The sequence below is a fragment of the Miniopterus schreibersii genome, assembly GCF_964146895.1.
Source record: "Miniopterus schreibersii genome assembly, chromosome: 14".
Taxonomy (NCBI): domain Eukaryota; kingdom Metazoa; phylum Chordata; class Mammalia; order Chiroptera; family Miniopteridae; genus Miniopterus; species Miniopterus schreibersii.
The window spans coordinates 26,707,320-26,723,639 of NC_138114.1; the positions used below are offsets into that span (position 1 = coordinate 26,707,320).

At 35.7% G+C, this 16,320-nt stretch overlaps 2 protein-coding genes across 11 annotated transcripts in view; one reads left to right on the plus strand and one right to left on the minus strand.

Annotated features, from left to right (window-relative positions):
* The window catches only part of FAM13C (family with sequence similarity 13 member C), a gene marked incomplete at its 3' end in the record, with an annotated part of 109,418 nt that extends 97,861 nt beyond the window's left edge, over nt 1-11,557 (plus strand). For 4 of the 10 annotated variants that reach the window (XM_081158109.1, XM_081158103.1, XM_081158102.1 and 1 more), the window contains 5 exons: nt 587-795; nt 2,164-2,259; nt 3,550-3,746; nt 5,181-5,282; nt 8,584-10,176. In XM_081158109.1, the coding sequence (XP_081014235.1) occupies nt 587-795; nt 2,164-2,259; nt 3,550-3,746; nt 5,181-5,282; nt 8,584-8,707 (728 nt within the window). Of the gene's footprint in view, nt 1-586; nt 796-2,163; nt 2,260-3,549; nt 3,747-5,180; nt 5,287-8,583; nt 10,177-11,097 lie in introns of those variants that run through there. The other 6 variants (XM_081158108.1, XM_081158104.1, XM_081158107.1 and 3 more) reach the window with 4 other exon arrangements.
* PHYHIPL (phytanoyl-CoA 2-hydroxylase interacting protein like) overlaps nt 9,982-16,320 on the minus strand; it is a 37,662-nt gene continuing 31,323 nt past the window's right edge. The window contains exons 4-5 of the mRNA XM_081158110.1: nt 13,517-13,634; nt 9,982-11,237 (exon numbers count right to left, since the gene is read on the minus strand). Coding sequence (XP_081014236.1) covers nt 10,703-11,237; nt 13,517-13,634 — 653 coding nt within the window. The 3' untranslated portion in view covers nt 9,982-10,702. The remainder of the gene's footprint in view (nt 11,238-13,516; nt 13,635-16,320) is intronic.

The following is a 16,320-nucleotide window of genomic DNA, read 5'->3' on the forward strand; positions in this document are numbered from 1 at the left end:
TGAAGTGTAATTCCCTGATACGTCCCAGGTGGCTTTTAAAATTATGTAGGTTTATATAAAATCACATTACAATAATGATTCCTGGATTTTAAAAGCTGGCATTAAACAAAATTGTGACATCTATCAAGCTGGGGCTGGCACTTGTGCCTCCCCTTTCCCATCCCTCCTGCATTTCCTCAGATGTCTGCGTGTGTAATGCTTTCCAGAAGTACTTGTGTTTCCACAGGGGCTCTTAATGACTGCAAAACTTTCAAAGCCCAAGTAAGTGAATCTATGAGTGTAGAATTTCTGCTGCTATGGTAGGCAGCAGGTGAAAACTTTGGGGCCAGGTACCACTGGTCTTCCTTCGGAACGCCTACTCTAAAATTTGAACCACTGAGTTACTCCCACACATGACCCTCGTCCTCCATGAGGTCCCTTTGTTCACATGTGATCGGGAGTGTATGCTGTTAGCCCTGGCTGTGAAGGCTGCCCTTGCCCCATGGAAGGTCATCAGCACTGTTCATTTCTGCTGACTTGGCATCCGGGGAAGGAATTCCTGAAAGTCTCTGTGCTTGCTCATGGTAACTCATGGCCTTTCTCTTAGAACTAAAACTGAAGCTGTCGGAGGAGCAAGGAAGTGTTCCCAAGGGCCCGCCTAGAAGCCTGTCCAGTGAGCAATCCCCGGTCCCCAGAGAGAATGGGAAGCCAGAAGCTGTGGGCCCTGAGCCAAGCTCCTCTGGAGAGGAGACTCCAGATGCTGTGTTGACATGCCTGGAGAAGAGAGAGCAGCTTCCCTCTCAGGAAGATTCTAAGGTACCTCCCCATACCTTCATGGGGCCAACACTCCACACAGTGCCAGTGAGGTTGTGGTTTTGACCAATTTATCAGCGTGCTCTGGCACCACATACACATCTTTAGGAGAGTGGCTCTGAAATCTTAATCAGGTGAGTTCCCAGTGGGTCATTGGCCATGATCTATGGGTGTTGCCACATGATTCCAGGATATGTTGCTGTTCTGGAGATCACAGTGCTGCCTGCTGATGCAAAGCAAATGGCGAAGACAGTAGGGTATATCCTATCCCATTCTCCCAGTTTCCTGAGAAATTAGCAAATGAACCCCAAACTAGGATTACAATCCCATGTTGCCATGTTGCATTAAAAAAAAATAAAGCAGGGATGAGGTATAAACAGTGAGGAAAGTGGTTTAGAATTTTATTTAAGAATAGAGGGGTAGGGTTTCTTGAAAAGTGTTAAGAAAGATGTCTGAAGTCTTTAGCTTTGAAATCTGTGTGACATCCAGATATGTGATAAGTTACCTGGATGATTATGCTATGAGCTATTTCTGTCATTCCCCTCCCACTATCTGCCAAAGGAAAACCATTGGACCAGAGTGAAAGGGGGTTGTGTGTAGTAGATATGTAGCAAATTAATGCAAGATACAACAGGGAGGAAAGCCAAAGCAAGCAGAGAAGTTTGGTCACTTTGGATGGAAGAGAGAGGAAGGTGGATAGATATATGGGTGACTGGTAGGGAAATAGAAAGCTTTTTAAACTTTTATGTGCAGTGTAACCTGTTGAAAATGGTGCTTAGGGATGGGTCATACAGCAGAGGGGTAACAATGCATTAGTGGAACAAGACGTTATGAAATTTTTTAGTTGGAAGGAACTTTGAAACTGTAACCTCCTTGTTGTATAGGAAGGAAATTGAATATTCAGAGAAGTTGATTGTTTTATCGAAAATAGTTTTGATGTCAGAGCTAGCCAGTAAGCTAGTATATGATCCAAGCATATAGTGATGAAGACCTGAGCGAGGTAGGTGTTTGTGAATCTAATCACAGAAGTCCAGATAAAATATATTTCAGAAGAAAAATCAATAGGTCTTGATCATCTATTTTTTTTAAGAATGAAGAAGTGATTAAATAACAGGCTTCTTACAATTTACACATCGAGGACTCCTTCAAAAAGCTTTCAAACCATCTTTCTAAATTTGGAACTATCCTTTAAGAAACTTTTCCTAGAAGACAATTGGCACGTGCTTTATACAGTATCATTTTTATAAATGACTTACCCTTTTCTAATTACTGTTGTATTATATTATTATAATCCCTTACTTTGAGGGTTCTAAACGTGTTTTTTGTTGTTTTTTGCCTGCTAAAATTATTAATCTCATGTTTTTTTTTCAGATAACTAAGCAAGACAAGAACCTCATAAAGCCTCTTTATGATCGATGCAGGATTATCAAGCAAATCTTGTCAACGCCTTCCCTGATTCCAACAATTGTGAGTCAGGACATTTGCATTAACTAGAAACCTGTACTTATGCTTTGTATTGATGTTTAGTTAGGGAGGAAGCACTATGAAAGTTATAAAGGAGCCTTCTTGGAAGTATATGCTGCTAACAAGGCCAGTTATTTTCAAAAAATTGAAATGTGGTCTCCCTCAGCCCCAATATTCCACTTAACAGTGGCTGACGATTAAAACTATTACGCAACAGGAATCTATGGCTATTATAATTTTGAAGGCAGTTTTAACATTTGCTCCCATTGTTTGGGTGAGTAGAGCAAACCATGGATTTCAGTTTGACATTATCTGCTTTATAACACAGCTGGACATCCTTTCTATTCTGCTAATTTTTCTCCTTTAATGAGAAAATTGACAGTACGTTACTCAATGTAATGCAACATTTGTTTTTGGTGCCATTTGGCCATCACTGTACAAAATATAAGTAGATTCATTTCAATAGAAAATATGACTACTGAAGTTGAGTTAGACTACTTTTAATAAAGAGTGATTTACGGGAATACATTACTAGAAAAGCACCACAAATTCTACTCCAGCAATATTTGAACAGTCACTTGGTCAAGATAATCAATATAAAAAGGAATAAATATTAACAAATATGAATTTAAATATACTTGAGTACATTTATACTTCCACAGTTTTAAAGACAATAGTGATTCATAATATTTGAAATTTTCCCATTAAGTAAATATAATTTAAAATGAAGTATGATTTTCAGATCTTGCAAAAAGGGTCTTTTGGTTGTGATAGGCATTACCAGAACAGCATAAGGAATGAATAACTTCATTTTGCTTTGGCCTTCATAGAACTCTTCTCTGAATTTGTCAGTTTTCTGAGTATCCTTTGTATTTGACTGTGGCCCTCACTAGGACCTGACTTAGGGTTTTTCTGGATGGCAGAAGGTATTTTGCCAGCCTAACCCATATAACTGTTATGAAGCTGGGGCCCAGAAGGTCTGGGTAAAAGGAGGGACTACTGGGCAGTGCAGCCCAGATTGTATTATATTTTGCATGTCTATGCCTTCTTTGGCCCAGCAAACAGAGATGAAGTTGGTGAGCATTTTAGCCCAGCTATTTCTTTGCTTATTAACTTCTGTAAATTTTTTGATGCAACTGAGGAGTTCCTTTTGGTTGTTTCCTTTTCAGTTCTCAGTAGGCATAGAGGTCAAGTACTGTTTCAGGGCATCTATTTATGGTTCCTCGTCCTGTTTTTGCTTCCTCAAGAGGCACTTAGCATTTTGTGACTTTACTTAACTCTGCCCACAATAAGCAGGAGGAAGAGGACTCTGATGAAGACTGTCCACAAAGAAGCCAACAACCTTCTTTGCCAAATCCAGCATCTCACCTTCCTGGTGGCGATCACCTCACCTACTCTGAGACTGAGCCTGTAAGGGTCCTGCTGCCAGATGAAAAGAAAGAAATCAAACCACCAGCCCTCTCCATGTCCAATTTACACGAGGCCACCATGTGAGTGTGAATCCTAAATATGGAGTCACCGTTTAATGCCTTGTGGTCTCTGGTACTTTATATATACATACAAAATTCAGAAGCGCTATTAGACTCTTTAAAAATGCTATCAGAGAGTAGCCTTGAAAGCATAATCTGGTTGTCTTTTTAACTGGAGAATTGAGAAGACTGCCATGAGGAACCAAGGCTCCCACTAAGGTCCCGAGGGTGCCATAAATGCCAGTGTTCAGTTTGCTACAGTTGCACATCTTTTCACCAGGGCCTGGCACCAGTTTAACTGTTGGCCTTTGACAGTGCTGGACCACAAGGAACTGAGATCTTGTTTGAGTCAACAGTTGTTAGGGCCTTTTTCCAAGGCTGTTTCCATTTGAATAAAATGGTCTCTCCAGATTGGGAATCCCCTTGGCCTTAAGTAAATGAGCCTCTTTGTCTCCTAATGGCCCCTCAGTCAGAAGCTATTTGAATTTTCATTAGTGTTGTCATTATCATTGAGTAGGGGGCATTCCTCTAGATCATTTGGCCTTCCTTTGGTTTGTAATATTACAGGCCATATTATGAGATTTTCTTTAACATGTATTATAGTGCTGTTAGGTGTGTACTCCAAGATAGGGATGGAATCCCTATAAATATATGAGGAGATCAATGACTAAGTTGTAAATTGAGATTTTAGTGTGCTTATAGAATCAGCTGGTACATCAATTTCAGCTCACAGATGAGTGACCTATTTGGAAGCAGAAAATCAGTCTTCCTCTTCCTCCCTCCTTTCCTTTCCTTTCATTCATTTGTTGGTTGGTTGGTTATTCTAAAGCAGCTGTTCTTACCTTATTTTGGGTGTGAGAATTTTTTGAAAGCAATGAAATCTTTTTTTTTTAATGAAAATGCCCATATATAATTTCAGAGAGCAGTCTCTCTGAAACCACACACAAGTGCCCCAGATAAAATTTCTCTCTTGTGTTGTTAGTAGAATGAAGTGGGTAGAATTGGCAGTGTTAGCTTTCTTTTGGTTCCTCATTTCATTCCCGAGGGTTTTGCTACTCTCCCCATTCTCTAGATTAAGGACAGAATTTTCTTTAAAATCTTTTCCTCTTCAGCCTATCACCAAATATTGATGAGTATCCCTTCAAACTGTGTGTTTTCTCCCTTCTCCATTCATATGGCCTTTACCTTCACTTTTAATGGACTCAGTCTGCTGCCTCCTATCTGTCCTTGCCCTCTCTCCTTTCCCATGACATTGTTCTCATCAGACAGTTTCCTCTGCGTGTGTGCGCCCCTGTAGTCAGGCTCTACAGGTGCCATGCTGATTCAAAGACACCCTTTTAGGTAGAACATTTCTGTATCATAATATGCTTTTGCTAAACAAACACATCTACTCATAATGATCTCTCAATTATGCCAGAGCTTAGTTATGACAAATGTATATTTTACTTGATATAGGCCTGTACTTCTTGACCATCTCCGAGAAACTAGGGCTGACAAGAAGAGACTTCGGAAAGCCTTAAGAGAATTTGAAGAACAATTTTTTAAACAAACGGGAAGGTAAGTGTGTGCAGAGGGATATTTTAAGTTAATATTTCCTAGAGAACTATTGTTAAGAATGAGCTAGAATTTTTTGAGAAACAGTGACTCTATATAAGGCATAAACAATTTCCATAGTGACGTAGACCCAGAATTTGTCTAATGTGACATTCTGATAATGCCATTATTAGTTATGTTTTATGAAAGGCTGTAGCTATCAAGTATGACATCAAAGTTTAAAAAATAATGAACTTCAAAAACCCCTAACTTTAAATAACAAATATAACTTGAATTTATCTAAACCTTTTTAAAAAATTCCATTTTTCAGCCCAAATGACTTCTTTGTTCTTGGTTACTTAGTTCTACAAGTTATTCTCTATTTTATTAAATATTTCTTCCTTTAAATACATCCTTTAAACTTCAGGATTTGCCCTTAATTATTTTATTTCAGGATTTTGGTCAGGATTCGTTCTGTCTCTTCAGTAAATGTTTAATAGATCCTCTATTTATTCTCTCTTTTTCTATGTTGACCCAAGTTTCCCATTATGCACTTCATTAATTTCCTCTAAATTGTGGTGTACAGTTAACACAGTTACATATACTGGTTACTTATCTACTTCTAGAAGAGACAGTGACAAGTCACTTAGCTATCCTGAATCTGTTTCCATGACGAAATGACTGCACTTCTTGGGATACTTTGGGAAGCTATAGCTGTGATATGGGATGTCAGTCTTGAAAAAAAATAATAAAGGGTATAATTTTCCCAAAGTCACAAAGTTACTCCATTGGCAGGGGTGGGAGTCAGTGATGCATGGGCACCTTCGGTATTCCTCTCCATCTACACACCTGCCTTTCCTGAATGGCTTTCATTCCAGCAGAATGAGGGTTGCCCTGATGGAGAGAGACTGTTTTCTAAAGCATCTTGAAAGCTTGCATCTACTTACCTCAGCAGTGTTTCCTTTTTAGTTCTTCAAGGCTGTTCACTAAAACTGGACCTACTAAGTCAGAAACTTTTTGCATTCAGCAAATACGGATGTAAGCAACTTAGTTTTCTGCTTGGAATCTTCCTTTCCAATTAATTGGTACAAGTAAAGTAATTTTCTGCTGTTGTTAACTAATCTAGTGAGAATTTTATGTGGCTGTTAAACTTACACTATAAAATATACTTTCTTCTTTTTTCGACTTCCATTTTTTCCCTTTATAAAATTTCCATACAACTTTTATATTTACATGTTTACCTGTTTGAACCCAGGAGTCTAAAGATTCTGAGAACTTCTCAATGTACTAGTAGTCCTGCCTAATGGATTTGCTGTGGTACTTGGCATAACTTCTAACATACAGGGAAGTTATTTTCCACATACAGTATTCTACTGCACCCATGAGTCCTGAACCCACTTCAGAGAAGCCTATGTCTGACTGAGGTTGTATGCCCTCTTGTATTATACTTAAACCAAATGCAAAAGTGGTGATATAATACAACCCAAATCAAATAGTCGAATGGCTATGAAATATGGATCTTAATGTCATTTTTGTAAGACATTTTATTGGAAAGACCTAACTACCCATAAGGTAAAATAACCATACACATGAATTACTAAAAAATTTAAGGTGCCCGGCTGGTTGTGGCTCAGTGCTTGAGCATCGACCTGAATCAAGGCAATCGGGGTTCGATTCCTGGTCAGGGCACATGCCCGGGTTGCGGGCCCGATCAATGACTCTCATCATTGATGTTTCTCTCTCCCTCTCCTTTTCTCTCTCTGAAATCAATAAAGATATACTTTTAAAAATAAATTAAAAATAAAAAATTTAAGGTAATATAAATGTTCATGTAATATTTACCATGCAAAAGGAATAATCATGTAGATTTGACATTATTAACAATTATGAGTCAGGAATTATGCTAATAAACACTTTAAGCATATTTTGTATAAGGGGAAAACTGCTTTAGGGAATACTAGCAAAATTTTTCATTTTGGCCAATGCAATCTTATTAGCCAAAATGGAGTGTGCAGGACCAGGGGAAAGTTATATACTGGATTATTCATGTTTTACTGTAAGTTAATTTATTCACTTATATATGTGTACACAAATTAAGGAGGTATTTAGACACCCAGTTATAAAAAATTTGGCCCATAATACAGAATGGAGGCAGAGGAATTCTGATATAATTTAGACATTTAAGAGGAACCCTGTCTGAGATTTTAGTACTGTTCTGAGTTCTGTATTAGAAATTGCAGAACAGTGTATAGTGGTGCAACACAAGTAGATAACTACATTTTTAGGAATTAGCTTTTTTATAAGATATATAGATATATCTTTATCAGTACTAGGAAAATGGAAGGGGGTATGGCAAACCATTAAATGTTTGCTATTTACCCATTTTTCAGCCATACTAATATTGGAGAGTACTTGTTTTCATATTCATTAGCAATTGTGGTGATTTCATTTGTTTTCTACCCCTTGTATTTCAAAGTCATGGGTGGAAATGTCTTAAAAGCAACTGGCCATCTTACCAACCAAGGAGACAAGAGCCTTCTGAGATCCTGAAGCAATTATTGCCCTTTAGGGAACATGTCCTGGCAACATATTTTTGTGGGAAGGCAAATGGTTTTAACTATAGATGTTTCCCAATTGTTCAAAGTACATGGCAAGAACATGTAGAAGTTAGAATGCATATGTATAAACATCTAGGCATTGTCATATGTCTAGTCTTAGAATAATTAGTGTGCCAAGTGAACCACTGAAATTTACACTTGTAAATTAAAGAATTCCTCAATGATTCACCTACACATTCGCAGAAAAAGGTAATATAATTACAAGAAAACTTAGAAATATTTCATGTTTGCAAGTAGTCATTGAGCTTTTTTCCTTCTGTTACCATAAATTTATCAATTATTTTAGTTAGCATGACTTTTGTAGTATTTTTACTTGATATTTTTAACAACTATCACTATAAAGGTGGAACATTCTGCATAGGCATGGACCTGTCACATGGATAAAGAAGAATGACTAGACAAGAAATGCCTTGAAGGTTCTGGTGTTTTTTTCCTCAGACCTTTTCACCTGCCCTATTGTTATGCCTATGCACTAGATTATATATTTGCAAAACACCTATGACATTCAAATTTTCAGAGGGTACTATTATATAGAAATGTAACACATGGAAGAGGTAGTGAATGACAGTGAAAGGGAAGGTAAAAAAGACATGATGCAAAAACCAAGTGAAAACTGCTACCCTGTACTTTCTCAAGTAAGAATTACGAAAGGATTTGTAATGACTTGATTCCTTGTGAACGAATAGATGGTATTTTCTGTTTTGCAGAAGTCCACAAAAGGAAGACAGGATACCCATGGCAGATGAGTACTATGAATATAAGCACATAAAAGCCAAACTAAGACTACTAGAGGTCTTAATCAGCAAGCAAGATGTGGCCAAAACTATATGAAGTTCAAGAAATGTTTGTGATCACTTTGATCCAAGATAAAGTTTGTTTTCCTCTGCCATTCTTGCTGAGTAAGTAGTTTTGACATACCGAAAACTGAAGCACTTTAGTTGGTAGTATTAGCTGTTTTTAAGAAGGGATGGGAAGTGTAATTATAAATGATGGCGATTTAAGTGGGAGGAAAATACAGTATGTAACAGTATAATTAGAAAAATAAAATTCAACTTCCTCTATGCCAAGGAGAAAACTTAATATAATTATTTCGGAAACCATCTAATATTTTATCAAATCTAAATAACACATAGCCTCCACTTGTTCAGTGGGCTGCTTGTTAGGGAAAGTCTGTTTAGTGTCCAAAGACTGCTTATGCTGATGTATGGAAAAAAGCATGATTTAAAAAAAAATCAATAAGAGGAGGAAAAGAAACTCTTCTTTTTAGGTAGGAAGGAATTCAGATAGTAAGAATGTAATTTATTTGAAACTCCGAATAGATTTTTAAGTGATTAAAAAAAATCTACTACCTTGTCTCTTATGTCTGCTAGGCTTTCAGTACCCTAAAATATATTAGAATGTGTCACTGCTAATTTTTTATTTCTATATAAAAATAGCACATTATTTTATGTTAATTGAAATTTTACATTTCTGATTACCAAAGTTCATTCTGATAGCATGTACTTTGTGAATTATCTTTGTCTATAATTGACAGATGTTTATATTAAAATAAAATATTGTATTAAAATTTGAAAATAGGTATTTTGGATAGATAAGTGTCTGCAGTATATATCTAATGTGATCATAGTTATGATTGCTAATCTTTTTGTTTACTATAACTAAGATTATATAACTATTTTTCCATTGGGAATATGCATTTTTCTTAATGTTCCAAGGTCTATACTTTGTAAAGTCAAAGACCTTTCTCATGAGCTGTAGTTATTCTTCATTCTTTACAAAATGAAGGATTTGAAAATTGTTTGCTATGACACCTTGTAAAAAAGGCCAGAATATTTTATTTGCTTCATCAACTTTATAGTGTTTAGTGTTATTTTCTACTAAAACACGTTAATTATTTTTGCTTTTGTAAAAATAAGTAAAAGGTCAACATTTCCTCTTTTACCAACCATGTTTGTATTTCTATTTTCTGTAATGTTTAAGCATGATGTTGAACAAATTCACGTTTTCATATAGTTTGGATGGGAAGAATATTGACTATTTCAGAGGCTTATTGTTTTCTCTGTATTTACCTGATATTTTGTAACTTTTATGAATCAGAATAATGTCCTTCATAAATTTGTTTAATTAAAGTCATCTACTTGTAACAGGACAGATACACAACTATTTGAGGTTTACAAACTACATCTTTGATAAGGGAAATGGTTTCGTGACATGTATACAATTGCTATTAAAATGTAACTATATATTCTATATGATTGTAAATATTTTATACAATACAAATAAAATATTTTTGTATTATATTTATTATGTTGAAACACAGTAGTTGTTTCCTGTTAGCTAATATAAATAACATAAATAACACTGTCAAACAACAAGTTGGAAGTGCTGACAATTCTAAGCTTCAAGATTTAACTCATGCTGCAATTACACCCTTTCATGCGATTTGGAGTTATCCCAATATTTGTTCAGTAGATTAAAATGAATGCATATTTAAACACCACTTATAAGCTGTTATTTTGTATTTTGCTAAAGCGGTTTATATAACTGTTTTGTTATGTTTGGCATAAAGGAAAAATAAAAACATTGCAGCATCTAGGCAATAAAGTGTCAGAAGGAGAACAGGATATTTCATCATAGAAAGTAGTGGGAAGGGAATAGGAAACACTAAAACGGCTCTGGAGGAAATTTGAAAAGTGGAATTTTGCTTTTGGTGATAGCGGCATGTGCATGCTTCAGTGGAAAACATCTGGTGATGAAAATGGACAACAGAGGATCAATGCTCCTAAGGGAAAGAAAGGGACTGAATAAGAGTAAGAAAAGTGGGCATTAACGTCCAACACTGATATTACAGGTTTTGCAGCTGGGATCTTTCTTTGCATTTGCAGTAGACAGACTCATGAGCTGATGACCAGTGATTTCTGCCACGGTGCCCAGAGAAAGATCCACAGGGTCAGTGTAAATGACTTCTAAAATGACATCCTGGGCATGGTAGTAAACCAGCACCCCATCTTCTTCTGTGCAGGTCAAAAACTTATTATCCTTGGAATTTAGTTGAGGAAGACGCTGCTTACAAAATTCATCTCCTGGTGATCCCACAGGGGCAATAACAAGAATCACATAATGATAAGCAGTGTACATACAGTAGAAGTCCCCAAAATATAAGTTAGTATTGGGGTTAAAAAGTTTTTCTGCTGCAATCTCAAACCTGTATCTTCCATAAGGTGAATCCTGGGGTGGCTTCCCAGTATTGAATTCAGTGCTGCAGCTGAAGAAGATGCCTTCTAATTTTCCACTGATGGGAGAGCCATGGCTACCACTATTATCCTTGACAGAGGGCTGCATAGCATTCCCATGATGTTCTCTACAAGAGAAAAGAAACGGTCAATGCTTGGTACAAGAGTGGTAAAGCTACTGATTTATAGATTTGAATGGTGATAGGCCTAAAAGCCAACTGTCTATTAAAAGCCTAAGTGTTCCTCATATATCACATCATGGAGAATGAATTTTTGACATTAGCTATACATGGCTAAGTTCTACCCTTGACCATAAGGTAAGGATGTTCTGTTGCAAACCTTGGAAGTCTTTAACCTAATAAATTTCCTAGTCAGAAAAAAACAAACTAATTTACATAACTTACAACTGTCATGGCAAAATCCAACAAAAATAAATTTCCTTGCTTGTAAATATATTTTTCATACTAGTATATTGGACCAACTATATATATAATACATACAATAACTTTTTGTATATTTCATGCTTTTTTTTCTTGGAAGAATTTTTGGAAATGGTGAAGTCAATTTTAGAGTAGCTAAGGACCTAAAAACATAAGGCCAGGGCCCACCCAGAGAACAGAGAAATACTGACCTCCAGTGGCCATCTAAAACAAACAGTATTCCAGGAATCGAAACCTAATACCAAAGATGTATTTATTTCTATTGCTGTATTTCTTATTAAAGAAAATAGCAATAGTGGATGTTTGTTTTCAAATTTTATGCTTAACAAATATAAAGAAATACCTTTCTTGGTAAGTATATATGGTCATTTCTACTTTGATGGGTATAATAATTTGTGTTGTATTCTCATTTTGTACAATCTAAATTAAGTGAATGGCAACCACCATAAGTTATATAGATTCAAGGGTAGAAAATTTAGTAGCTAAAAGAGTTATGAACTAAAATTGGTATTCATATGAAATTCAAACATAAGGCAGGAATGATTTTCTCCATTAAAATATATAAAAATGTATGATATTGCAAAGTACTTCATTTGAACAACACGACTGCCTAAATTCATTTCTCTCTCTCTACAGGTTTGGGTTTGTTTTTTCATTTTCTACAGCTTGGAGCTGATTTAAATCTGGAACCATGATCTTGATTTAAGAAAAGCTAGGGTGGTATGAAACAAAGTTTCCTAATTTCTTTTTTCATATACAGTTACGTCAATTTGAGAATCCTTTAGAGTTTAAAGTGAAACTAAGGCTTTTAAAAATAACTATAGGGATTATAATTTGTAATTATAAATTCAAAGTTTTAGGACCTATATAGGATTTATCATTTTAAAAGAAAGTCTCACTTTAAAAAAAAAAATCTATTTATTCTTCTGAAATTTTCTCCTACAAATGTGATAGGGATGTAAGTATTAAAACTACCTGTTTCTTAAAATTCTTTTGAATTCTTGGAAACCCTTCCTGAGACTAAACATAGGCTATCTTAGAAATACTAGCCAAACACTACAATTCAAAAGTAAAGTAGCCCGGCCCGGGTAGTTCAGTTGGTTAGAGCGTTGTCCAGATACACAAAGGTTGCAGGTTTGATCCCCAGTCAGGGCTCATACAAGAATCAATCAATGAATGCACAAATAAGTGGAACAACATATTGCTGTTGCTTGTTCACTCTCCCTTACTCTCCCCCTCTCAAATCAATAGTTATATTTTTTTAAAAAGTAAACAGACTGTCCTCATAAATAATTAATCCAAGATAACAGTTGATAAATTTCCACTTAGGCAGAAATCTAAAAATTCCACCTGATTCACCATAATATTTCAGGAAATAGTCACTCTTTTATTCTCTTTTTTTTTTTTTAATATATCTTTATTGATTTCAGAGAGAGGAAGGGAGAGGGAGAGATAGAAACATCAATGATGAGAGAGTCATTGATCGGCTGCAGCCCGCAACCCAGGCATGTGCCCTGACTGGGAATCGAACCCTGATCGCCTGGATCCTAGGTCGACGCTCAACCGCTAAGCCATGCCCGGCCGGGCTCTCTCATTTTCAATGTTTAAAGAAACCCACAGAAGAGAAAATTTAGTAGTTGATATGAGACAGAGGCATTGAGTTACTGAGAATTAGAGGAATGTGTACATGAAGTGCTCATCAATCTAAATCCTGGAGGTTTAAGAGCTTTCACTCAAATAGACAGGAATAGGCATTACAAGTGATTATGGAAAGGAATTGAAATGAAGTGGGAAAATTCCCATGATCTGACTTCTACTTAATTATTCTAGGAAATAAAATCAGTATAATGAACCATTTTGAAAAGAAAACTAAATTGCTATTTCCCTGAATTAGACTCAAGGAAAACCTAAGCCTAGAATTTGGAATGTCATTTAATAAAACAAGTGTGTGTGTGTATGATCCTTACCGAATATAGTCAAAATATTCTTTGTGCTGGTTACGATAAAAAACAGAAAATTTTAGCATCCGTCCTGCAATCACTTCGGCCTTCTCCAACAGTTGTGTTAGATGAACTTTTGAATAGTCTGAAAATAACAAAGTCTGTTATTAAAAATGTTACAGACTCATAGAGAGCAGGCAGACAGCTCTGGTAGGGGGTTGTTGGGGAGTGAAGGGAGTGAGCAAAAAAAAAAAAACACCTCATGGGAATGGACAACAGTGTGGTGATTGCAAGGGGGAGAGGCAGGTAGGTGGAGGTGGAAAGGCACAGAGGGGATAAGTGGCAGTGGAAAAAAGATATTACGGAAAGTACCAACTGCATACTTAATAAATTGAAGATTATTAAAATTCACCTTTAGGAAATTCATCTTAATAGGAAATTACATTTAACAATGAAAATAATTGTCTTTGGCGCATTTTTCTTCCTACAAAAATATTTTTGTTATGGTTTACAGTTGTTTTTTAGAATTCTCGTGCATTTTTTCATGCTTTGAAACATCCTGAAACAAAAACGTTAAAGAATATAGGCTCTGCATAACTCAAGTAATGTCAATCAGCACCCTGTAAGCTTTTCTTCAATCAGCTGGTAAACTGAATTTAAAAAGCTTATAATCTGAAATAAACAGCAAATAGAACTTAAAGGAGTAGAATAATGCTTATTTAATTTACTCCCTAAATCTATGAGGTTGGCAAGGCAGATTAAATATGGCCATTTTAATGATGCATAAATTGCGGCTTGTCACAGCTTAATGATTTTCCCAATGTTTATATGGTTAGTATTTGAGAGGCTAGGTCTCTGGTTTTTAGTTGATGGTTTTAGGGTGCACAAGACTCTCTGAAAGTCTAAAGCATCTTTCAAAAGTAACCTGATCTTTTTCCCAACTTTTTGTTCTGAATTTGAGAATTATTGTCAAATGCCTATACCAGAAGGTGAGCAGAAATTTTCATCTATAAAGATTATAAGACTTTCCAAATAAAAGCAGCCTAGTTGAATTGCTCATGATTTATTTACTCACTGCTTCGCTGACTCAACATTTAGATCAGAACATGTGATGTACAAGGTGCCACGTAAATTAGATGATCACATTAAAAGATAAAAATGTTTTATTTTTCTCCTCAAAGAACTCACAGTCTAAGGGAGGAGATAAATATACAGACAACTATGACTTATTATGGGGTAAGCACAGGTTTTATCTGTCATAGACTAGGCTAAACGTAGACTAGTCTGTGGCATTCTATTTTATTTCCAAAACTTCGCACAGTGCATAGCACACATTATGTGCTCAATAAATGTTGAGTAAATGAGATGTCCAGATTAAAAGATAATTTATATAAAACAGCTTTCTCAAAATTTCCAGAGTGGAGGTTGTCAATAAAGCTTAGGTGAAACAGTTTCTGAATTATTTTTGATAAACTGATAGAAGCTTTGAACAGTTTAAGTTCCTCTTACATTTTACTCATGGAAATAAACGTGCAAAATAAATTATAGAAAAATTTTGTGGCACATTTAAAAGCTGGCATTTTCCTTATTATTTACCCCATAACTTCTTTAGAATAATTATGGGGCATAGCTAAAAGAACAACAGGGAGATCACTCTAAACAAAAGAAGACATAAGATTTTCCTTCACATACATAGAAATAAAACACTCATATAGTTAAATAGACTGTAGAGGAGAGTAAATGTGTATCGATTGATAGATGATATAGAAAGATAATTTCTGAACTATAAATGTCAAAGGTTTTCCTTAAAATTAAGAAAAAATGTTTCACACCTTCCCCTAATGTCAAATGGTAAATTATAGTTCTTTGTAATGGACAAATACTATGTATGATACAGTTTATTGCAGTCTTATGTAAAATAGCATGAATTCAAACAATTCAAAGAGAATGTGTGTGTGTCTTACCGTGTCCACTTAAATTAAATCTCCCTGGGGCCGTAGCTGGTTTGGCTCAGTGGTTAGAGCATCGGCCCTCAAACTGAAGGGTCCTGGGTTTGATTCTGGCCAAGAGCACATACCTCAGCTGCAGGCTCGATCCCCAGCTGGGGTGCGTGCAGGAGGCAACCAATCGATGTCTCTCTCTCCCATTGATGTTTCTCTCTCTCTCTCCTTTCCACTCTCTGAAAAGCCATGGAAAAATATCCTTGGGTGAGGATTAAAAAAAATAAATCTCCCTGGGAAGGCACAGTTAAAGTAAGTGGAAAGAAATGCAGTTAAGAGAAGTAGACACAAGGGAGATTCCAAAGAGGAATTTTAACTCGGGGGGGAAATTGAGGAGATATATTAATTCCAACATGACACAGCAAATATAGGTAAAAGTTATGTCAATGAGAATTCTTTACTTACTATTAACACAATATAGAAGTCTTTAGCTATTTCCTTACTGATTACTGGTCTATGATCAATACCATATTTCATCTATTCTAAAATGTATTTTTAAAAACATTTTAGCATCTCTGACATGAATCTCACAATAAATATAACACTACTTCATAGTTTAATTGGCAGTATTTTTTCTTACAATCAATGACATCTTAGGAAGAAATACGGTACCAGAGAGATATTTTCCTTGCTCTCAAACATTGAAATCTTTAGCAACCAAGAATGTTGTAATCTTTAGCAACTTTCCTCATAGAATAAACAAGGGTTAAAAATAAAATCAAAATAACATAGAATTAAATTTCATCCATTCAGCATATATACAGAAGTTTTATACTCAGTGTAAAATAATGCAAGTATTAGGCTGGGGGGCAAAAAGCCGATTTATTTGAA